Consider the following 24,200-nt stretch of genomic DNA (forward strand, 5'->3'; position numbering starts at 1 on the left):
GGTAGGTAAATTGAGGATCCGGATTGTGGAGGCAATAAGCCAGCTTTGTATAGAACAACACCGCTTAGTGGGGGCCGAAAGCCCTAATAAGCAGGTATATACATAAAAGTATGCAGGCTATTGCTATAATGCATTGTAAGCCGCCCTGAGTCTACGGAGAACGGCAGTATATAAATTGGACTAATAAATAAATAAATAAATCTTATGTCCTTTAAGGTTTATCTCCTTTAGATCTTGTGTGCCCATTTTTGATTTTTGCGGTTTTCTGTTCTTAGAAAATAAGAAAATGAAGTTCATTCTATCACAATGTGGTCATTTTGCCACCAAGTTTTAATGTCACAATCTCAGGGAGCTGGAGAGTTACAAAGATCTTCCATCTTTGGTTAATGTCACAGTATCTTGGACTTCCTTTTAAAAAAAACACACAAAAAAACCCCCCAATAGTCCTTACTCACCGTGAAGTGAAGCCTCCCCTTGGTTTCAAAGATCACATCCAGCTGCACATTCATGATGTCATCTGGCATGAAAGAAGGAGCACTGCGGATCAAATGGGCAGTGTAGCCAGTCTGGGTGGCAGTTAGGTTTGTCATTTTGTAACTAGAGTAATTGGTAGGAAGGAAGCACCATGGCTCTTTGGAAGAGACAGGGACGTAACAACATCCCCGAGCTTGGCATTCATCTTGAGAGAGAAGCTTCTCTGGGGCACAGTCAAAGCGGTTGTCTGGAGGGATGTTGCATTGCTTAGACAGCAACAGGGGTTCCAACTGTTGTTCTACTTTCTGTTGGGGTACATCTGAAATCCTGCCATGATTCTTATCCCAGTGATCATTCTCTCTTTTAGAAGCAGCTATGGCTGCCTCTGAGGTCCTAGATAGTCCAAGCAGAGTGATCGAAAATGCTAGAGTTGAAATCACCAGCATTGTTGTGCGCTTCTTCTTCCACCACAACCTCTGTCAGGCATTGAATCACCATGGAGTGATTCATGTGGTTCAACAAGCAGAAGTTTGTTCCTCAGGAAGTATATGACCAGTCATCTCAAACTGCAGAGAAAATGCAGATCAGACACATTAATTCCTGGCTTGTGCTAAGATACATTGTCCAAATTGACTATTCTTCAGAACCTAACCCTTCTATTCAAGTTGGGAAGTCCCAGATGGATGGATGTCAGGCCTAGAAAATCTGAAAGTTACTCTTCTATATTCAACATTGAATCCCATCAAAACAATGATACCCCACTGATGTGGCTCAAAAGGCAACAGGTCTATTGCTCATTTTTCCTTCTATGCTGTATCAATCCTGTAAAACTACAGGTACTGATTTCCTACAGGAACAAATTTCCTGTGTCAGGAAATCTGACAACAGTCTTGAAAACATGGGCATTATTTGGAAAAGAGAAACCAAGACGACAGTTAGAATTTCCCTATAGGCAAAACAGACCCCATGTTGCCTATAGAGATATTCTTATCATTATGTTATGACTCAGGATACAATCTATTATTTCAAGAGTGATTATACAATATTAATTTGAGATTATTGTTTTATTATTTAGAAAACATAGTGATGATAATACAAAAATGTTCTATCAATATTAATTACAATTGAGGGTGCTGTTTTTCCAAGCATAAATTTCTAACTACATTTTTGGTTTCTCAGTGCTGATTTGGTCCAGTGGCTGGAGGTACCAGACTAGAAAGTGGGAGATTGTGACTTCAAGTTTCACTTTAGGCACAAAAGCCAGCTGGGTAATCTTGGACCAGTCACGCACTCTCAGCCCAATCCACCTCACTGGGTTGCTGTTGTGGGGAATAAAGGAGGAGGAACGTGTGTTGGATATATTCACTGTCTTGAACCATTTGTGAAAATAATAAAGGCAGGATACAAACAAACAAACAAATAAATAAATTTGTGAAAATGTGGCCAGTGTAAGAGGAGAGCCATATTCTTCTGCAGTAGCTAACAATCAGGAACCTGACAGCATCTTTTCAAATTGAAAAATGTTATTAAAAGACATAATGAAGCCTTTGTGAGCTACAGCTGACTTTCTCAGCTGCATCTGACAAAAGCTTCTGCCATAACATTTGTTAGCCTGAAGAAGTGCTACCAGATTCCTCCGAATTAGTGTGAAAATATACAGTAGGGTTTTTTTTTCCCCTACCCGTTGACACTGGCCAAAGTAAATCCCACAGCAGTCTTGTCGCCGAGCCTCACCCCACCCCCTCATTCACAATTATCATTATCTGTGCACAGGCCACCCCTTTTCTAGAGTAAATATTCACTTACTCTAACAGGCAGAAAGCCCCGCAATCAGCACAACGCGAAAGAAGCAGGAAGATACAAGAGTTTCCACCGGATCACGTGAACGGCGGGTCACGTGACCAATTCTCCTCCTTTCCGGACGGTCTGGATTTCGTACCTTTTTACCTTCTTAGGCGGGCTCGCCGAATGGGTTGGATTCACCGGAGCTGGGCTCCCTGCAAACATCCGGACATCCACCAGATGACAGCCAGGGCTTAGGCTTTTGCTTTCTCTCGCTGCCATCCGGGTTTTTCTTGTTGTCGTCCGGATTTTTTTTTGCCCGGAGATGGCAGGCTCACAGAACAGGGCTTCGATTGGAAGGGTCCGGTCTTGGGTTTCTCTATTAAGAATTCTTTAAATGAGGCGACGACATATAAGGGCGCGCCTTGGAAGAGCTTCTCCCGTGCAAACATTTAGAAGATAGGAGTATATTTCATAGAGAAAGGAGGATTTTGACGAGTTGCACTCAGGTTATCACCCAGTTAACAAAGACACATCCTCCCCGCAGCTGTTTCCAAATCTTGTGTTTCTTTTAGAGTTTAGGGGAGGTTTGGGTTGTAATAATGAAAACATCCATTATATAGAACGCTTGTATTTTGGAATATTGGAGATGGAAAATACACAGGTAGTTATTAAAATAGGTTATATGTAAAATAAAGTATTATTTTGGCTTAAAATTGTATGAATTTAACTGTCCCTGAGATTCACTCAGATCATTGAATGATTATGAGTGGGCTTGATTAAAATTGCTTCTGGAATTTGATTTATTGATAAAATAACAATGAAGCTTGGGACATACAAGAGATTTAAAATCCAAATGGGGCCATTGCTTTAAACATTTTAAAGAAGATACATAAACTTAAGTGAATAAATGCAGGATTTTAGCATGTTATGAACATGATTCTTCAGTATATTGTTAGTTTTGAATAGCTATTTTGTAAGAGATTTAAACTTACTGTTAAATTTTAAGATAAGTGTGACTGTTAAGAACCATGATCAACGATTTAATTCACCAAATAAGATTATAAAGTATAGTTAATCCAAATTACTAAAATCTATAAGTACTATAAAATCTATAAGTAAAGTATTTTGAGTGTGGCACATATTAAGTTGTAATCTAAGAAAGGTTTGAACTGAATTCTATGTCAAATTTACTTTTAAAATACAAGTTTATTCCAGACATCCAGCATACTTCCAGAAATTAGTTCATCATTGTTCCGAGAGAATCAAATGAGATTTCCATAAAAAGGATATAATATCATTGTAACAGCACATACAAAGCTAATTCAATATACTTTGAAAGGATTTATGTTTAGGAAGGTTAACAAAAATATTGTAGGTTGAAAAGGGAATATCAGCTTTTAAGAGTTGTTTCATTCTACTATAAATCAGTTTCCAAAACTTGAGTTTTACAATATTGTCACAGAATATAAAAGTATGATTTCACCTGGTCATTACATTTCCAACATTTCATAGAATATGTCCTTTTTAGCAATGAGAGCTGGAATAATATGCCAACAATACACCAACAATAAACATGCCATCTTGTTCCATAATACATGGAAGAAGTTTAATGTTTTCCCATTAAAATGTCTTTTATTTCAGATCTGTAACTGCATTCAAATTCTGTAACTATTTAACAAGTCCTGCAAATTGGAGCACGTTCTTACACCAAGTTTTCATTGTGGTATAATTTTGCATCAAGTTCAAAGTATAGGGTTTAAAGACTATGCCTAAGGATGCTTTTTTTTGGGGGGGGTGGAATGTCTACGATTGAAAAAGCTTGACTGAAATAAGCCAGTTCCACAACTTTCTCTAAAATAAGCTACATTTTGAAATTGCAGCTGTCATTTTTTTTAAATTAATGATTTTGCAGAACTAATATGTACAAAAAAATCTGATAGACTACAGGCAATTCTTGACTTAACTTCAATTGTGATCAGATTCTTGGTCATTGAGTGAAGCTGTCAGTGACCACAATCTTGGCTCTCCCAATTGTGGTTGTTGAGTAAAGAATGGAACCTCCATAGGAAGCTGTGCCTTGCATTGTCTTGGGTGTGCCTGTCGGCAGCTGCAGAACAATGCAGAGATAAGGGGACCCAGGTGTGGGTTGGAAAGAAGTGGCCAGGGAGCAGGCCAAGGCCTCCAGGGCCAAGATAACATTGCATGGGTTGGGTGGGTAGCTGAGAAGGGGAGAAGAGAGAGGCAGGTACAGGGTGTTTTAATCTACATTGAGATTTAATGCAGTATTCCTCCACTTCCTTCAGGGTTAAGTACAATCAGCTCCAATCAGTGGCAAGGAATTATGAAGTTGCAACAGCATCAGATTGCTTATCTCTAGGTATAATATAGCAGATATAACTCTATCCACCAAGTTTTTGTTAACTTGAGTAAAATGAAAAAAAAGTCACCTTAGGACAGAGTTCCTCAATCTTTCCAGCTTTGCGGACTGGTGGGGGAGAGGGGATGGTTCCGCACAAGTGGCAGTTAAGCGTCTGCACAGCTACATTTGCGCAATCTGTGGTTAAGTGCATGTGCGTGCAATTGTATTTGAGTGAGCAGCAGACAAGCGTGCGTGTGCAGCTCCATTTGTGTGAGTGGGGGGCAAGCACGCTCATTGCTTGTGCAAATGGAGCACATACGCACATGCTCACCTGCTGCCTGTGAAAGTGGGGGTGCCTGCATGCTCGCCCATCGCTTCCGCAGCCCTGTCCCAAACAGCTCACGGCCCAGTAGTGGGCTGTAGCCCAGGGTTGGGGACCCCTGCCTCAGGGCTCCGTCTCTGGTTTTATACAGAGTATTAAGCTATGATCTGTTTTTTTTTTCCTTTGTGTATGTATGTATCTACATTGCAATTTAGGATTATGTGTAAAGATGCCATTATGCCAACAATCCATGGTTTAAATTACATGTGAATCTAAGTATAAGTCTTAAAGCAGCAGCATAAATATAGTTTTGACCTGAGGGTGGGATTAACTCCAATGAAATCTCCTGAAGTTCATCTGCAAACAGGCACATCATCATGCACATCTAATTTACAGCTACCTTCTCAGCTGATCCCTGGAGTTTAAATGAAAATGGGAGAATTTTTATTCTATATTGAGGTTTAATATTCCCCCCATCCTCCAATGTCATGAGGGATGAACATCCTTGCCCAGAAAAAGGAAATCTTAACTCCTGTTGACTGCTGATTGGAATGTGTTGAGAATGTAAACTTTCCTTAAATGAGCTTTTATCTTATCAACTGAACAGAGAAGCTGTCTTAGCATTGTCTAGGAAGCAGGGGTTGAGGAAAAGAGGAAGACCTTGGGAGAAGAATCAGATGGAAAACTCTGCAGTTACATTTTGCCATAATTTTCTCTCATGGAATGTTCTTCTGAAGGATTCTTTATCCTGTGGAAAATTTCAACATTCCTTCCAACAATTAAGAATTGAAAGTTTGCTGAATCCCTAGATTAAACAGAACTAAGAAAATAAGGAATCCAACTTAGTCTTTTTATTTAGGACAAAAAAACAACAACAGTGCAATGGAAAAAGCAAAATTTGAATATAAAACACAGCTACCCTGTCCATCCCCCATCTTTCTCTTTCTTGTATACCGTCCACTGACAAACTTTCAGGATTATTCTCACATCTATATTTTGAAAATGTTGATATTCTCACATCTATATTTTGAAAATGTCCAGCTCTATTTTCCTTCGGCTTGCTCCTGGGCACTCAGTTCTTCCAGTTTCTCAGTTATTACTTGGGTAATTCTGCGCAATGCTTTGTGATAATAAGGATATTCCTGCTCAATCTGATGGAGAACAGTGTTAAGAATCTGCAGTCTCTCCTCCACCTTATGATGTTCAACACGGGCCATTATCTCAGAACGACATAGTAGGCTGTACTTCCCTTCCTTCACGGCCTGCATGTGCTTCACGCGTGTCTGATTGGACACAATATCTGAAAGATTCTTAGAAAAAACATTGAATTTGTTATTAGAGACAAAAGGCTGCAGTCAAGGCAGGAAGGAAAGAATCCCTTCTGCTGTATCTTGAGACTGAATCAACTGATGAGCAAAAATCTAGATAACCTGGGCTTCATACAAGGTTAAACCTTTTATTTTAATAGACAGGGTCAGAGAAAAATAAATTGCATTGTGGGAACTGTCAATGAAACCCCAAAATAAAATTAAACACTAATATTCCTGCAGATTTGTATGGACAAGTAGATTACTATACAGTAGTTGGTTTTAATACACATAGCTCACCTAGGTAAGCTCAGAGAATTTGTGTTTGATTAAGCATTATTGTTTCAATAATACAAATTATCACAATATATTATATTTTGCTAAATGGTAAAGAAATAAAAAGTTAAAAACTGGGTGGGATGCTTTAGCCAGTACCCAAATCCATTACTGGGAGTCCATGTAAGAATAAGTATATTTTTCCTCAGCATGGAGCAGTTACCCCAAGTTGAGTATACAAGGTTACTGCCCTGTAGATTAGTCCTAAAAAGAGTTGGAACATGCATTGCACAAATGACCACTCATTACCTGCCGTTTCTTTGCTTGCAACTGATCGATTTTTTCATCAAATTCTTCTGCTTCAAAATTCATCCCAGAAAGTATTCTCTCCTTCTCCAAAATAGCTAAGTTGAGGTTCTGCTGTGATCGTTCAAGCTGAATTATGGTTTTGTTGCATTCCTCAGCATTCTATGGGAATATCAGAAAAGAAAGAAAAAAAATCAACCCTCTTTCTCAGGACCAATCATTTGCCTGACAGTCCTGTGAGAGAACTGCATACTGTAAATTCTCAGAGCAACTTCATACATTATACTACCCTTAATAAGTTATTCCCCCTCTTCCCCAACCTCCTTGATGTTCATGATGTAAGAAAATACATCTACATGCTCAACAGAAACATTTATTTTCCACTTAATATATAACTGGTTAGCAGTTGTGAATCTATGTTCCCTCAGTAAAGCTCAAGGTATACTTCTAAATAATGGTTCAATAGTGCCTGTGTTTCAATACAGCTCTGTATTGAAGCTGGGTAGAAATATATCATCAATTAAATGACTGGAAAATCTATCATAGTTTTCAACACATTGACATTAAAAACACCCTACAGAAATCTGAGTAATTCTTGCTTCCTTGTTTGTGTCTAGGGGTGGGGGTTGACACACACACACACCATTTTAAGCAATGCCTTGCCTCTAGATATTTCAAAAACAGACTCCACCAGCATTGTCTAGAGGAATTTGGCAGAACAAAATACAGCAAGGTATAATAAAGGCAGCAAAGTAAAACTATGGCACAACTGACTTCCGGTTGGCGACTTGAGGCGACAGGATGTTGGGTGAGCGATCGCCGCTCCCCTTCACTCTTTATTACTGCGTTTTGGGGACCCTTTAGGGGCGCAGGTCCCGGAGAGACCTGCGGACAAGAGAGAGAGCCGGGCGAGCGAGAGTGTGGGGCGCAACCACCCCCCGCTGGACCCGGCAGCTCTGTCGAACCAACGCGGCGAGCCGGCCCTTTCATGGCTGGCCTGAAGCCGCAATAGCCAGCAAAAAAGACGGGAGCTAAGAGGAAGATCTGAGGTGCCGTGCCAGATTGGTTACCACTTATCCATACTCTGAGGCGTTTGGCGTGGAGAGAGAGGTCGGCGGAGTCGGGTGAGGAGTGCTCGATCGTGTGAGGCGGCGACGGAGAGTGGGAGCGGATTATATTGGCGGAGACCCGGCAAGCCGACCAGGAATACGCAGAGAGCAGTTTTTATCCATATAAAGAGCTCTGGAGGTCGCGGCAAGAGGGAGAGGAGGGCGAGTGCTGATGCGGCTGGCGCTGTGATTGGAAGCGGAGCGAAAAGTAAGCAAGAGTCTGAGACTCTGATCTTCTGAACTTTCATTTCTGTGAGTACTGCAAAGAAACAGGAAGTGCAGCCATCATTGAGTCGAAGGAGGGAGTTAGCAGAAGATTGACAGGAGGATGATCTAGCAGCAGGATCCACCATAGAGAACTGCCGGAACGCATTGGAAGCAGGTGGAGAGCGGAGAGAAGAAGATTTATGACTTGGCTGACATCACACTTGTACAACTAAAGATAATGTCACTAATTGGTGACATTCTGATTTCCATTTTCTACGTCCTTTGATTAATCGATTAATTGGATTTCTAATATTGGAACTTTGATTATCTCCTGAATAATAGTATTAATGAGAATTAATTATAAATAGTTAAGGAATATAGAGTATAGAATTCAAACACTGATCTTATCTTGCTGTTATTGAATATATTTACATGTCTATATATTTATATATAAGGACTCGGATTTAAAATTAACAAATTAATTATATAATCACATCTATTATATTTATATTATATATATAGTTATTTAAATTAATATTTATCTAGTTATATCTAGCTACATTTATTTATTATAGATTATTTATTTTTATAGACAATATTTACAATATTTATTAATCTATTTATATTAACTTCATATATTAAGCTTTGAATATTGATATTTAAGATTTATATTACTACTGTTTATTTTGGCCCTAGAAGTTCTTCTACGGAAAATTAGAACCAATGAGGAAATAAAAGGATTGAAGATCAGAAATGAGACCTACAAGACGCAAGCATTTGCGGATGACGTAGCCCTAATCCTCGAAGACCCCATAGAATCGGGACCAAAAGTATTAGAGGAACTAAGTAAATATGGAGAGGTGGCAGGTTTCATATTGAACAAAACTAAAACTAAAGTATTGATCAAGAATATAACAGAGAGCCAGAAAAATGAGATAGAAGGAGTATTGGGATTACAGGTTGCCAAAAAAATTAAATACCTAGGAATTTGGATTACATCAAGATGTTCGACCCTGAAAGACGATAATTACACCCCCCTAATCAGAAAAATGAAACAAGACCTAGACAGATGGAAAAAAATAAGATTATCATTACTGGGCAAGATAGCCACAATTAAGATGAACATCCTTCCCAGAATATTATTTTTATTCCAAAACATACCGATACATTTAGATAGAAAATTTTTTCTAGAACTAGACAAAATTATCAGAGAATTTATATGGGAAGGGAAAAAAACGAGATTTTCCATTAAAATTTTAAGGGGCAAAAAAGACTTAGGCGGATTTGGACTCCCGGACTGGCAAACATACTACAGGGCAGCCAAGCTAGTTTGGATAAGAGACTGGATTACCTTGGAAAATGAGAGGATACTTACCTTAGAAGGCCACGACTTGCAAAAAGGGTGGCATGCCCACATTTGGGATATAGAGAAGAAAAGGAAGACACATTTTCAAAGACATAAAATCAGAGACTCCCTGATACAAACATGGATCCAGATCAGGCAAAAATATTACAAAAAAACCCCAAACTGGCTCTCAACGATGGAGGCCTTGACCCACCCCAGTAGATGGGAGAGGGAGAAAATGGGCAGATATAAAGATATTTTAGACGAAGGAGGGAGGCTTAAATCAAATGACACCTTACGAAAACAAGGAATAATCATAGATTGGTGGACCTACTTACAAGTGAAGTCCAGATACCAGAGAGATAAAGAACAATACGGTTTAGAATTTGGACCAAATGGTTTGGACAAAGTCCTATTGGGAACAAATAAAAAGATTCTGGCAAAACTATACAATTATTTACTAGGCGACGATAAGTTTGAAGATGTCACAAAGAACCAAATAATTGCATGGGAGAAAAATACAGGGCGCGATATAAATTTTGGGGAATGGGAGGAGGCATGGAACAGGAATCTTAAATTGACAAGAGCGGTGGCATACAAGGAAAATCATTACAAAATGTTCCATAGATGGTATTTAGCCCCGGCCAGACTAGCAAAAATATACCCCAATATACATCCCAACTGTTGGAAATGCGGCCATGGTCAAGGCACCTTCTTCCACATGTGGTGGACTTGCCAGGAAGCGAAAGGATACTGGAATAAAATTAGGAAGTGGTTATATGAAATAATAGAGGAAGATATTGAACCAACACCAGAGATTTTCCTCCTGGGAATAATAAAGAAGCCATATAGAAAGGAAATGATACATTTAACGATCCATATAATTACAGCCGCCAGACTGGCATATGCACAGTACTGGAAAGAGAAAACCCAACCTCCAGAAGAGCTTACGATTAAGAAAATACTCGAGTGCGCAGAGATGTCTAAATTAACCTGTGAATTAAATGATGAGAAGACAGTTTATTATTTGGTGTGGGAAAGGTGGTATAAGTGGCTGCATGATAAAATGAAAGAAAGACCTAAAGGTGTGCTAAATATTGATTAAAAGTGAGCTGAAATATCACCAAGTAGTATTTATGTAAATAGTTAAAACACTGTACATCTGATAGTAATTGAAAATGTTATTATACATATATGTTTTATGTTTTTGTCTGAATGTCTTGTTCCTTTTTTTTTCTTTTTTTTGCTTTGTTTTGTTTTGTTTAAAAAATCTCAATAAAGTTTCTATAAAAAAAAAAAAGATTTATATTAACTCTTATATTAAGATTTGAATTTAGTTATACAATAATTACAATATCCATAAGGCTTGATTTAAGGAAGATAGTTTGCTGAATTGAGGAATCGATCCTAATTAATTAAGATAGCAAATTCCTTAATAGATTTAAGAAGAGGAATTGATAAAGCAAATAGGGCAAAATTATTGAATGGTCATTTGGAAAAATATTGAGAAAATTATAAAAGAACAAAAGATAACGCTGAAAGAAATGGCAACAATGACTTCGACAATCCTGAAATCTGTCAAAAAAGCTCCATCTAACCCTACTCTAACAACACTGTCCCCGGTAATTCAGAAACCCTTAGAAGGTATACAAAAGTCAGATAAGCCACCACCAACTCCAACTCTTCAAACAGTGCAATCTTCTCTATTCCTGATTCAAGAGACCATGCTAGCAATGCAGGAGAAATTGCTAAATAGCCACTCTGAACTTAAAACGGATATCCATATTTTGGACGCAAAAATGACCGAGATTCAGACCTCTATTGCAAATAATGAAAGGAGAATCCAAGATGTAGAACAGAGGATGGAACAAAGCGAGAAAAAATTAGACATGGTGGACCGAACATATGCGTTACAAAACAAAGGAATTGAAGAGTCCCTGTTACAGCTGGAAATGGATAAGGCTTCATACTACATTCGCCTCCAAAACATCTGCGAAGAGAAGGAAGAGGACTTAAGTGATAAAATAGCCGGGTTGATAGCAGATGTCCTTCAGCAGGACAAACAAGATATTATTAAAGAACTTGATGAAGTCTATAGGGTTCAAACGAACTATGTTAGAAGAAACAGACTTCCCAGGGAGGTCCACGTGAAGTTCGCCAGGAAGAAAGTGAGGGATATTCTCCTTAATATAGCGAGAGAAGAAAAGATCGAATTCCAAGGAAAGGAGGTGAATATCCTGAAACAGATACCTAGAAGAGTGAGGAAAGTGAGGAAAAATTATAGGTTCCTGGCGAGCCACTTGAACAGAAGGAATGTCATATTTCGATGGATCCTGCCAGAGGGGATGATAGTATCATGGCAAGGAAGAAAAGTTAAAATCGATAGCCTATCCGAAGCACAAGACTTCCTAGACCAAATAAGAGGAGGAGAAGAAGAACAGGTTAGTAAAGAAGAGATCGATACGGTAAACACGGAAGAAGAGACCTCACAAGAGCAAATTACAAAAGAAAATATAGAGGAGGAGAAGAAAAAAGAAGAAGCGGAAGGACAAGGAAAAAAGACCAGACCAGTAAGAGCAGTAACGCTAAAGACAAATAAGAACTAGAACCCGGACACAACATAAGAAATGGATGGTCTAAAAATATTATCCTTAAATGTCAACGGCTTGAATGACCATAAAAAAAGAAAGATTGCCAATCAAAATTGGCAAAACAGAATCCTGATATAATTTGTTTACAGGAGGTCCACATAAAAGAAGATGAGGCAAATTGCTTAGAATTTATTAAATTTGGTAAACTATTTGTGTCATTAGCGGAGAAAAAGAAAAGGGGTGTGGCGATTTATGTGAAAAAGGGAATCGAGGCAGAATTAAAGTATAAAGATACTAAACGGAGAATTTTAATGGTAGAAATTAGGAGACCTAATGCAAAAATGATGTTGGTGGGAGTATACGCTCCAAATGAGAAACAGGGACAATTTTATAAAAAACTACACGAACAATTAGGGAACTGGGCCCATGCGGAAATATGTATGCTAGGCGATTTTAATGGAATTGTTAATCCATTGAAAGATTATAAAAGTGGGGAGAGAAAAAGAAATAAAAGATTACCTCTGCCAAAAAGCTTCTTTGATCTTGTCGATGAAATTAATTTAATTGATATATGGCGTACTTTACATCCTCACGACTCCCAATATACTTTTTTCTCAAACCCACAGAATTCTTGGTCTAGAATTGACATGGTATGGACTACTAGAAAATTAGGTTTAGAAATTAAGAAAGCGGATATAAGTATAAATACCTGGACAGACCATAAACTTCTTGAAATACATTGGCACTACACTAACAAGAGAAGACAACAAAGATGGAGTTTAAGATCCAACCTCTTGAACGAAAAAGAGTTTATAATAAAATTAAATGAAGAAATTAAGCGCTTTTTTATTGAGAACGGCAAGCAAGGAACGGCGAAGGAAATTGTATGGGATACCATGAAAGCGTATCTGAGAGGAGTGGTGATATCGTATACGGCGTTCAAAAATAAGGAAGAAAGAAAAGTTAGAGACGATTATAATAAGAATTTAGAGGAAGCAGATAGTAAACTACAACAAAACCCGGGAGACGAGATGGCCAAACAAAAATGGATGATGGCAAGACATAACCTTAACATTCTGGATCAGAGAGAGTTGGCACAAAAAATTAAGAGGATAAAACACTATCATTTTGAGAACGCCAACAAGTCGGGAAGATGGTTGGCATATAGATTAAAAAAAGAACAGGAAAAAAATCAAATTCTTATACTAGAAGACATCAATGGGGACATTTTAACAAAAGAAGTAGATAAGCTAGAAAGAGCGAGAGAATTTTACGAAGCCTTATATAAAGAGGAAGCGACTGACCCAGACAAAATTGTACAATACTTGATGGAAGCTAACTTGCCACAGATAGCAGAAGATGAGAGAGAAATGTTAAATAATAAAATCACAATGGAAGAACTCAAATTTGCGCTTGCCAAAATAAAGAAGAATAAAACACCAGGTCCAGACGGCCTCCCGGGGGAAATCTATGCAAAATTCGAGGAAGAACTACTATCAGAATTGTTAGATATATTTAATGAGGTACTAGTTGGTACAAGAATCCCTGATTCCTGGAAAGAAACCTATATTACCCTCATTTTGAAAGAAGGTGCTGACCCAAAACAGATAGCAAATTACAGGCCGATTTCTCTGTTAAATTCAGATTACAAATTATTTACCAGTATAATTTACCAGTATAAAAAAAATTCTAAATGGCTGGATTCATAGTGATCAGAAAGGATTCCTCCCAGGGAGGCAAATGAGGGATAACGTGAGGACAGTAATAAATGTTATAGAATACTATGAACAACACCCGGAAAAACAGCTGGCGTTAGCGTTTTTGGACGCCCAAAAGGCGTTCGATAATCTAAACTGGAAATTCATGATTAACCAAATTGATTTTATGGGATTCGGTACAAATTTTAGAAAGATGATCGAAAATATATATTATAAACAGAGAGCAAGCATATTAATAAATGGGGATAAGACACGGTCATTCTGGATACAAAAGGGAGTTAGACAGGGATGCCCCCTGTCCCCTCTACTCTTTATAATGGCGCTGGAAATTCTATTAAGAAAGATTAGAGACAACAAAGAAATTAAAGGATTACAAATTAAGAAAGAAATTTTTAAAATACAAGCCTTCGCGGATGACGTGGCCTTAATAATGGAAGATCCCCTGAAATCTGGTCCCAAGGTACTCCAGGAAATACAACAGTATGGTGAAGTCGCTGGCTTTAAGCTTAACAAAACTAAAACTAAAATATTAGTAAGAAATATGGCGGAGATAAATAAGAAGCGGCTAGAAAAGTCCCTAGAACTTCAAATAGCAAAGAAAATAAAATATTTGGGAATTTGGATCACTGTAAGGTATTCTTCCTTAAAAGAGGACAATTATAGTCCATTACTACAAAAAATAAAGCAGGATATAGATAGATGGAAGAAATTAAAACTATCCCTTACAGGTAAGATTTCAGCAATTAAAATGAATATTCTTCCCAAAATCATATTTCTGTTTCAAACCATTCCGGTGAACCTGGATAAAAAATATTTCCTAGATTTGGAAAGGAAGGTGCGAGATTTTTTATGGGAAGGGAAGAAGGCAAGAATTGCATATAAAACACTGCAAGGAAAAAGAAACATGGGCGGTTTTGGATTACCGGATTGGCAAATATACCAGAAAGCGGCCAAATTAGTATGGATCAAAGAATGGGTCACATTACAAAATAAGAGAATCCTGACGTTAGAAGGCCATGATCTGCAGGCAGGCTGGCACGCTTATTTATGGGGCCCAAAGAACAAAAAGAAATCACATTTCCACAGACACAAATTAAGGGAGACTCTGATCCAAACATGGGAAGAAATTAGACAAAGATTTTATACGAAAATACCGATTTGGCTCTCAATTATGGAGGCGTTGATGGCTACTAATAAAAGGGATATTGGGAAATTTGGCACGTATAAAGACATATTAGATGGAAATGGTATTCTTAGACCTCGAGAAACACTAAATAATCAAGGTTTTAATTTGGACTGGTGGGGTTACACGCAGATAAGCTCTAGATATCAAAAAGATAGGGATCAATTTGGTATAGAGACGAAGTACAACAATCTAGATAAAATTATGTTGGGGATTGAAAAGAAAATGCTAGCCAGATTTTATAACCTTTTATTAGGCGAAGACAGAGCAGAAGGGATAGCTAGGAACCAACTAAGCATTTGGGAAAAAAATATTGGCCATAGACTAAATTTCAATGACTGGGAGGAGGCTTGGAATAGAAATTATAACCTTACTAAATCAGCAAATTATAGGGAGAACCACTACAAAATATTTCATAGATGGTATCTAGCCCCAGCTAGATTAGCAAAAATATTTCCTAACGCCTCAGGAATTTGTTGGAAGTGTGGAAAGGAGGTTGGCACCTTCTTTCATATGTGGTGGTCCTGCTCAGAGACAAAAAAGTTCTGGACAAAAATACGAACTTGGCTGCGGGAAATAGTGGAAGAAGATATAAAATTATCTCCAGAAATTTTCTTACTAGGAATGATGGAAGATGGACTCTCTAAGGACAAGACACAATTAATTATACATATTATAACAGCGGCCAGATTAACTTTCGCAAAATACTGGAAAGATAAACAAATCCCTCCAGAGATGACAATAATAAATAAAATATTGGAATGTGCAGAAATGGCAAAATTAACCAGTATGCTTAAAGATGATGAGAATTCACAATTTAAGGCAGTATGGGAAAGGTGGTATAAATGGTGGAATAATAGAACAAGACTATAAGGATATGCTTATTTCTAATAATGATAGATTTGAAGATACTTGTTGTGTATATACTGTATATATGTAATTGCACGATACCTCAGATGTTACCTGAGATTTGATATATTCTTTTTTAAAAAAACCTTTTTTAAAAAATCAATAAAGTATATTAAAAAAAAAAAAAACTATGGCACAACTAAATCATTTTCCATAGAATAAAATTCTAATCTGCATTTAGCTCCTTAATTTCCAGACTGCTATATTTTTCTTGAATCCCCCAACCTCAATTCCTGGAAATTTTCTGTTCCCCTGGCCTGGAATTAGCCTGTGAAGAGATGCATTGTATCTCCCTTGAGAGAAAGAAATACAGAACAAAGACAAAAACGAATTTCTCCTCTTCTTGTTAAAAAATCATTTGAGAGGGGAAAACCTCACTCCAGATTTATCAGTCACAGTTTAACTTTTCTAAATATAGTGTTCCTGCTAGCAATGTCTTCAGGGTACATTGGTCAAAAACTGCAAGATGGTGAGTGCAAATTCTTGAGGCCAGAAGGGCCTTTTTCTATATGTATCACACACGTGCAAAATGGCCACTGCTTCACTTGTGCTGCAATGTTGTATCTGCCATCTTGCAAATCCTTTTTGCTGCTTGCAGTTGCTGCTGGTTTTGCTTTCTGTCTAGATTGATAAATTAAATCCAGTTGACTGATCAAGTTTAAATATTCCTTTCATAGATGACATTACAGAGAAGGGCTTTTTCCCCCCTTTCACTTCATCTGACTAGAATAAATCTATGTATCCAAATTATTCAAGCCACTGCTGTGATCCTGAAAAAATTGACTGTTCCTGCTCACCAAATACTCTTTTGATTTTAAGAGATTCTTTGTTACTGTTTTGACTTATAGCAGTATAAACTGACACTTATAGTTTTACTGAATCTTGTATTTAAACAGGAGCAAAAATATGTCCATGGCATAATCAGTTCCACTAGAACAAGGGTGTCAAACTCGGTTTCATCACTCATGTTGGGGGCACTTGTGGTGGCCAAATGCTAAGGCAGAGTTTTCCTCACTCTCATTATAATCTTCTTTTCTTCTTTTCTGTTTCCTTCTCTCTTTATTCTCCTTTCTTCTTCCTTCCTCTCTTTCCTTATTTCTCCTCCCTTGCTCTCTTCCTATCTTTTCTTCTTTTTCTTGTCTTTCCTCTTTCCCTTTCTCCTTTCCTGTCCCTTTTTGCATGCTCAAATGCAAAGGGGGAACCATTTCTCCTTTTTTTTTTAGTTTGTTTTGATAGCCCTCTGCCAGCGAAAACGAAGCCCGGGGGGGGCATGCAGGGTTCCAGAAGCCCCATTTTCAGCCACAACGGCCTCCTGCAGTCCTCTGCCAGCGAAAATGGAGCTCAGGGGGACTTTGTGTGGCCCTCCCGAACTCCATTTTTGGTGGCAGCTGCACATAAGAGACCGCCTTCTGCCAGCAACAACCTCCCACCGGCCAATACACTCCCACAGAGAGGGACTCCTCAGGGTGCCGTCGGCCAAACAATGCCGACTGGTGACACCCAGGGGGAGAGCCTTCTCTGTGGGGGCACCAGCCCTTTGGAATGAGCTGCCCCTAGAGCTTCGTCTTAGCCCTGACTGCGCACTTTTCGCCGCGCCCTTAAGACCCTTCTGTTTCAGCAAGCCGGACTGGTCTAATATGAATTTTAAATGGGTGTATGTGTGTTTTAAATTGAGGGCCAAATTTTATATATCTGATTTTAATTGGTTTTAAATTTTATAAATTCATGTGTTTTAATATGGCTGTACACCGCCCTGAGTCCCTCGGGAGAAGGGCGGTATAGAAATTTAATAAAATCTAAAACCTAAACCTAAACCATGGGCCAATCCTTTGCTATTTCCAGGGCGGCCTTGTGGGCCAGATTTAAGTACTCCGTGAGCCAGATCCGGCCTTGAGTTTGACAGCTCTGCACTAGAGATACAGTGAACCATGGTATTGTTGATGAATTAAGGAGCTCTGTTAATTTTCATATTAGAAAGCTGAAAGTAGAGCATTAATTTACAAGAGAGAACAACAGTGTTACCAACTACGGTCTCCAGACTATTTCAGGAAATATTCTACAAATAATCAGTTGTTCAGATACTCTTTCTCTGTCTCTGTCTCTCTCTCTGTCTCTCTCTCTCTCTCTCTCTGTGTGTGTAATTCCCTAATGATCTGTAATATCAATTTTTACTTGCTGACCTTCTGGGTCTCTTTGATCTTTTTTTTAAGCTCCAACCTCTTGTAGTAGAAGTCACCCTTTGTCAGCACTTGCTTATTCATTTTGCTCTGACCCTCAGCACGAACCACAATTGTTTCTCGGCGGGAAACTGCTGCCTCCATATTTCTCATTAACTTCTCCTGCTGCTTCATCAGCTGTTGGTACCTTACCTATATGGCAGAAAGGAAGCAAGTCAACTGAATGTATTGGGACATCATAAAAGAGTCAGAGGTTATATTTCTACATCCTTGTAGACATGGATACATTATCATCTATAGCCAAAAGCTTTGCATAACATGGTTCAAAAAAATCTAAAACTAGGCTACCACCACACTGATCAGCAGAATCTACAAATCTTTGGGACTGTTAGTGAACTCAACAGGCCACACAGAATACTTGAAGCCCCTTGCTGACATCTGTAAAACATCATGTAAATAGGGCCTAGTAAATGTTAATCCACATTTCTGATAAACAGCTGACTTGATGAGTTTCTTAGCAGTTCTTACTGCCTTTCCTATCACAATATTAGCTATTGTCTGGATTCAACATGATATTTTTTTCTGAAATATTAAATCAAAGTCAGGATTAAAGTTACTTAGGTAATATATCTAAAAATTAATTTACATTTTATATCCTAGTTCAGCTTCACAGCAGGTGGCAGCATCTAGCCAATCTTATAAAGATAAGCAGAGAGCAGCTTAAGTTCAGCAAAAAAAAAAAAAAAGTATTCACAAGGTAATAGACTCTCATCCACTAAAGATTTGCAAGCAGAATCTGAGTAGTTGCCCTTTAATGATTCTGCAGTCTGGATTTCCTACATCTATCAGGATTTGGACTGTGTGCAAGGGTTACTGGAATTTAGAAATCTCTACCGTGTAACACTCGGTATTAAAAATGTCTCAGTGAGTGGCAGAAACTAGTTATTTTATCTGGATTTATAAACGAAGCAGGATTGGTAAGGACGGGAGATCACCAGAAAATCAGACTAGACTGGAACATTCAGGAAAAAGATAATGGCAAACATTTCTGTACTGCTCTCAATAAGTTTACATGAAGTGACCAAAAGTTGAGTCAAGAGAAATACTATCTTTTTATCGTATCCAAAATACCTTTATGCTTGTTACAAATCTTGGAACTAAATCTGCCAAAAATATTTCCCAGGCCCACTTGTTTATTCTACGCAATCTTTTCTTCAATATATAAATACATCAAGAAAGGAAAAAAACAGATTGGATAAATACAGATCATACCAGTATAATTATTTCTTCTTCTTCTCGTGCCATGTCTCGGACATTGGCGATCATGTTGACAATCCTATTTTTGTCAACAGCCGTATGAAAAAGTGCTGCTGAGTTTTGTCCAAACCAATCCCTTAGGTTTTGAAGCCATGATTTTCTTCTTCTGCCTGGGCCTCGTTTGCCTTCAATCTTTCCCTGGAGGATTAAGTGAAGGATGCTGTATTTTTCCGGGTGTCGCATCACATGTCCAAAATACTCTAACCTTCGCTTTTTAATGGCTTTATTTCCCTTTGCTTTCCCAGGCGGCTTACCACCTCCTCATTTGTGATTTTGTTAACCCAGCTTATACGTAACAGCCATCTGTAAATCCACATTTCAAATGCTTCTAGTTTCTTTAAGTGGTTTTCTGTCAAAGACCAACTCTCTATTCCGTAGAGCAGGATAGAAAAGATGTAACATCTGACAAGCCTGATTTTCAGTCTTAGGTTTATGTCGTGACTGCAGAAAACCTTTTTTCATTTTGAAGAATGCTGTTTGAGCTTTCTCTATCCTTGTCTTTACTTCACTGATCATGTCCCAGCTTTCATGTAAATTAAAACTGATCCTTTCAACTTTTTTAATGGTATTCCTTCCAAATTTATCAGTGGTAAATTAATGGGTTGTTTGCTGACGACCATGATCTTGGTTTTTGAGATGTTAAGCTTCAAGCCATATTTTTCAGATCTTTCTGAGACTCTGTTGATGAGGAGCTGAAGGTCTTCATGCTTACTGGCAAGGAGAACTGTATCATCAGCATATCTTAAATTGTTGATCTGAACACCATTTACTTTGAGGCCAGCATCAATGTTTTCCAGTGCTTCGTTGAAAATTGACTCAGAGTAGATATTAAATAACAGCAGAGACAGAATACAGCCCTGTCTGATCCCTCTTCGTTTTTCTGCATCATCTGAGTATTTTTGGCCTAGTCTCACATTTGCTACCTGATGCCAATATAGATTCTTTATGATTCGGATGTCTTTGTCATCTAGCCCCACTTGTTTCAGGATTTGTAATAGTTTCCTGTGTCTTATTTTATCAAATGCTTTTTCAAAATCGATGAAGCACATGTAAAAACTGTGATTGACATCTCTACAGTGCTGTACATGAACTTGAATGCTGAATACGGCATCCCGTGTACCAAGATTGTTTCTGAAACCAAATTGTGTGTTACTTAGACACTCCTCAATTTTGTTGTATATTCTTCTGTGAATTATTCTCAGGAAGATTTTCAGGGCATGACTCATTAAGCTTATTGTTCTGTATTCGGTACACTTCTTTGCATTTATTTTTTGGGGGATTGTCACAAAGGTTGAGTTTAGCCAATCATTTGGTATCTTTCCTGTTTCACACATTCGATTGAAGAGCTGCAGTAAAAATTTCTTCCCATTGTCTTCCAGCAATTTTAAAATTTCTACTGGGATATCATCAGGTCCTGTGGCTATAATTATTTGGGTTAAGCATATTTATGATACAAAACCTTACACTAGTTTGATTGAAATCAGTGGTGCATTTGCCAATCTGGGTAACCAGCAGATTTGCCTACCCAGCACTTCCTGTCTCACCTGCATCCTGTGAATCTCTGCCTTCATGGCTCTGATCTCAGTCTGCTCAGCTTCTGAGTCCACTGCAGCACGCATCTCTTTGGCTATTTGTATCTTCTTCTCCCACTGCATCATCTGACATCTGAAATGCCAGAGGAGAGTAAAACAAGAAAGAAGCTAGCAGAACCTTAGCAGAGGATAGTATATATGGAAACAGGAGGTGTGCCATTTGTCATCATTAGTAGCATTATCAAATTGCCCCTCAAAACACTCATGCAAATCATATTCTATCAAAACAAAAGAACACAATCACGACTACGATTAGTTTTTATGTACAAAGAATGCCAGGAATTTGTTGCCAGAAAGAATTATATTTTCCCAACATTATGTCATGAAAATATAGATTCCACACAAAACCCAAGAAGACAATAAAAATTATGACATTAAAATGTAATCTAGAGAGGCATTTCAGCTTGTGGAAAATTCAGAAGTACAGAGCACAACAATGAGGAGAAGGAGCCGTGTTTATTGGAAGGACCTTGGATGACTGCTTTACAAAAAAGGGGGACCTTGAACAAAGGGAAAGCAAAGGTCTTTACAGAGGTTGAGGGCAGGAAATCCCAGGCATCTGATTGGCTGGCAACTTCTGGAGAATCAAAGCAGGTCCTTGACCATGCCCCTGGAGTTATTTCTATTGTTAGGCAAAGTGGCTCTTTCAGGAGGGCAGCAAAGCTGGGGGAAGTCCATTGTTAAGGAGATGGAATGCTATGCTGATCAGGCTGATCAAGGATGGAAGTTGGGCTTTCTTGCCTTGTTACTGTGTTGCAGTTCCCTATTAGGGCTGCACTTAGGCTGTACTGTGAGTGGGTGAGCAAGGCTTATACTCTTTTGATGGTGTCTCATGGGGCTTTGTCTGGAGGTAGACAAAGAGAGGAGCTGGATTGGACTCTGATCATGTCCAAAAGACAGAGAGGAAAAAGGATGCCACTCCATTTTATTTCCTCCACTATACACCTGTGTGGTAATAATTTATGAATTACCTTCAATTATTCTAGGTGCAGAGGCTGCTCTCTGCTTATCTCTCAAACTGCAACACAAGAAGGAAATCTGATTTACATTCCATGTATCTATGCTCTGACATAGTTGATGACCCAACCTAGAAAACGGGACTCTCAAAAAAAAAAAAGTCACGAATATTTTCTACCTGCACTATTTATGCATTCAGACCCGATATGATAAATCAGAACTCACTCTGCCTCAACTAGACTGTTGATGAGCCTCTCTTTTTCCTCATGGAGTCGGTCCAGTTTCTCTTGCATCTCAATTGATTCTCTCTCTGATATCTAGAGCCAGGAATATGTGCATTGTATCTTTTATTTACTTCTAATAAACAAATGATCCAGAACAAGGATAATTATCAGACTGGGCTAGCAACAGAATATAAGAAAAGCTTTGCTACGTCTGCCAAAGGCCCACCTAATTCAAGTCTCTGTGTTGCACAAGGGCCAATTAAATGCTTCCAAGATGCTTACAAGCAGGGTGGGATTACAATAACTTTCTTTCAAGTATTTCTCTTTGTTAATATGGTTGAAATAGTCCTGCTTTTGGTGTAGGGGGCAAGATATAGCCAATTCAACTTATGGGCAGCTCTGTCTCTAAATTTGCCCAATTCTCTTTTAAAAAAACATTTAAATTGGTAGCCATTACTACACCTAATAGTGTATAGAAGCATTTTTATTGCTCTTAAATCTTGCATATAATTTCATTTCATGGCAACAATGGTAACACAAGAAGACAGGGAGAACAATTTCCCCTTTCTCTTCGTATTTCCATCATTTGCAGAGTTTTATCTTCTAGTACTTTTTTTAGTTTTTTCCTTTAAAGTAAATCATTTAAGTCCCATAACAATTTGGTTGCCTTTATTTTACCTTTTTGAATTTTACAGTATCTAGGTGCAGTAACGAACAGTGTGCATAGAATTTAATGTATGGCACCATGTTGTAGATTTATATGTGGCCATTATATGTTGGCAATCTTATTTTTAATCCCCTTTTAAAAGATTCTCCAGTAGAGAATTGTCTCATTAGTATTTTTTTATAGTGGCTTCATTGCCTTCTTTACATACATTCACATATCAGAGCTTGTGTTCTTGGAAGTCTATTCCTGATATGTCTGTCAAAACAAAGCAGATTGTAGTTTTGTGAAGTTTGGCTGTTTCAATATGCTTCTCCTTATAATTATTTCCAAAGAACTGATGATTTGATGTCATCACCAAACCAGTCAAGCTTATTGAGAAATAAGTTACCTACAGATAGTCCTTGACTTACAACAGTTCATTTAGTAACCATTCAAAGTTATAATAGCATGGGAAAAAGTGATGTATGACCATTTTTCACAGTTACAACCATTACAGCATCCTCATGGTCACGTGATCAAAATTCAGATGCTTGGCAACTGACTCATATTTATGACAGTTGCAGTGTCCCAGGATCATGGGATCACCTTTTGTGACCTTCTGACAAGCAAAGTCAATGGAGAAGGCAGATTCACTTAACAACCATGCTACTAACTTAACTACTGTAGTGATTCACTTAACAACTGTGGCAAAAAGGTCGTAAAGTGGGGCAAGACTCACTTAACTACTATCTCACTTAGCAACAGAAATGTTGGGCTCAATCATGGTTGTAAGTCAAGGACTATCTGTATTTTTTTCTGAGGGTCTCCTTCCTGCCTCCTTCTCTAGAAACTGAATGATCTAGACCAGAGGTGTCAAACTGGCGGCCTGCGGGCCTTATGCATCACACGCAGGCCACGCCCACCCCAGCTCCGCGAATGGGAAAAACATTGTGAAACGTCATGTGATGGCAATGTGACGCAGCGAGTTTGACACCTGTGATCTAGACCAACTATTTATATTATGCAGTCTTTTCCTGTGAAGTATTATCATTGCTTCTCTGTTCACAAAGGGATTGCAGGCTAGTTATCAAAACCTCCTCTTTTTTGTAGTTTTAGTAGTACTGAACAACAGAATCAAACCCTGACTTTGTGAGAAATACATCTAGACCAAGGAATACCTTGAGGGAGCGCACAAATTCATTTTCCATGATGGTGTTTCCTTGCTGTAACTCATTAGAATTCTCACTATTCTTATTGATCAATAAATGCAGTTTCACCAGATCATTAGACATATTCTTCATGTGTCGCTCAATGTCCTTCAGTTCATTTTTCTCCTGCTGGATATCATCTGAAAGGATAGGATAAAAAGGTAACAATTCTTTAAGATGTAAAATGG

General features: G+C 38.2%; 2 protein-coding genes across 2 annotated transcripts in view; both read right to left on the reverse strand.

Annotated features, from left to right (window-relative positions):
• GAA (alpha glucosidase) overlaps nt 1-2,377 on the reverse strand; it is a 29,198-nt gene extending 26,821 nt beyond the window's left edge. The window contains exons 1-2 of the mRNA XM_060688766.2: nt 2,281-2,377; nt 456-1,040 (exon numbers count right to left, since the gene is read on the reverse strand). Of these exons, the coding sequence (XP_060544749.2) occupies nt 456-920 (465 nt within the window). The 5' untranslated portion in view covers nt 921-1,040; nt 2,281-2,377. The remainder of the gene's footprint in view (nt 1-455; nt 1,041-2,280) is intronic.
• A 3,392-nt stretch (nt 2,378-5,769) lies between these two features.
• Nucleotides 5,770-24,200, reverse strand: part of CCDC40 (coiled-coil domain 40 molecular ruler complex subunit) — a 43,619-nt gene continuing 25,188 nt past the window's right edge. Inside the window, exons 15-20 of the mRNA XM_034412812.2 lie at nt 23,983-24,152; nt 22,160-22,251; nt 20,930-21,050; nt 18,072-18,260; nt 6,833-6,991; nt 5,770-6,250 (exon numbers count right to left, since the gene is read on the reverse strand). Of these exons, the coding sequence (XP_034268703.2) occupies nt 5,984-6,250; nt 6,833-6,991; nt 18,072-18,260; nt 20,930-21,050; nt 22,160-22,251; nt 23,983-24,152 (998 nt within the window). The 3' untranslated portion in view covers nt 5,770-5,983. The remainder of the gene's footprint in view (nt 6,251-6,832; nt 6,992-18,071; nt 18,261-20,929; nt 21,051-22,159; nt 22,252-23,982; nt 24,153-24,200) is intronic.

Source organism: Pantherophis guttatus, chromosome 2 (genome assembly GCF_059756535.1).
Source record: "Pantherophis guttatus breed Tessera chromosome 2, ASM5975653v1, whole genome shotgun sequence".
Classification (NCBI taxonomy): domain Eukaryota; kingdom Metazoa; phylum Chordata; class Lepidosauria; order Squamata; family Colubridae; genus Pantherophis; species Pantherophis guttatus.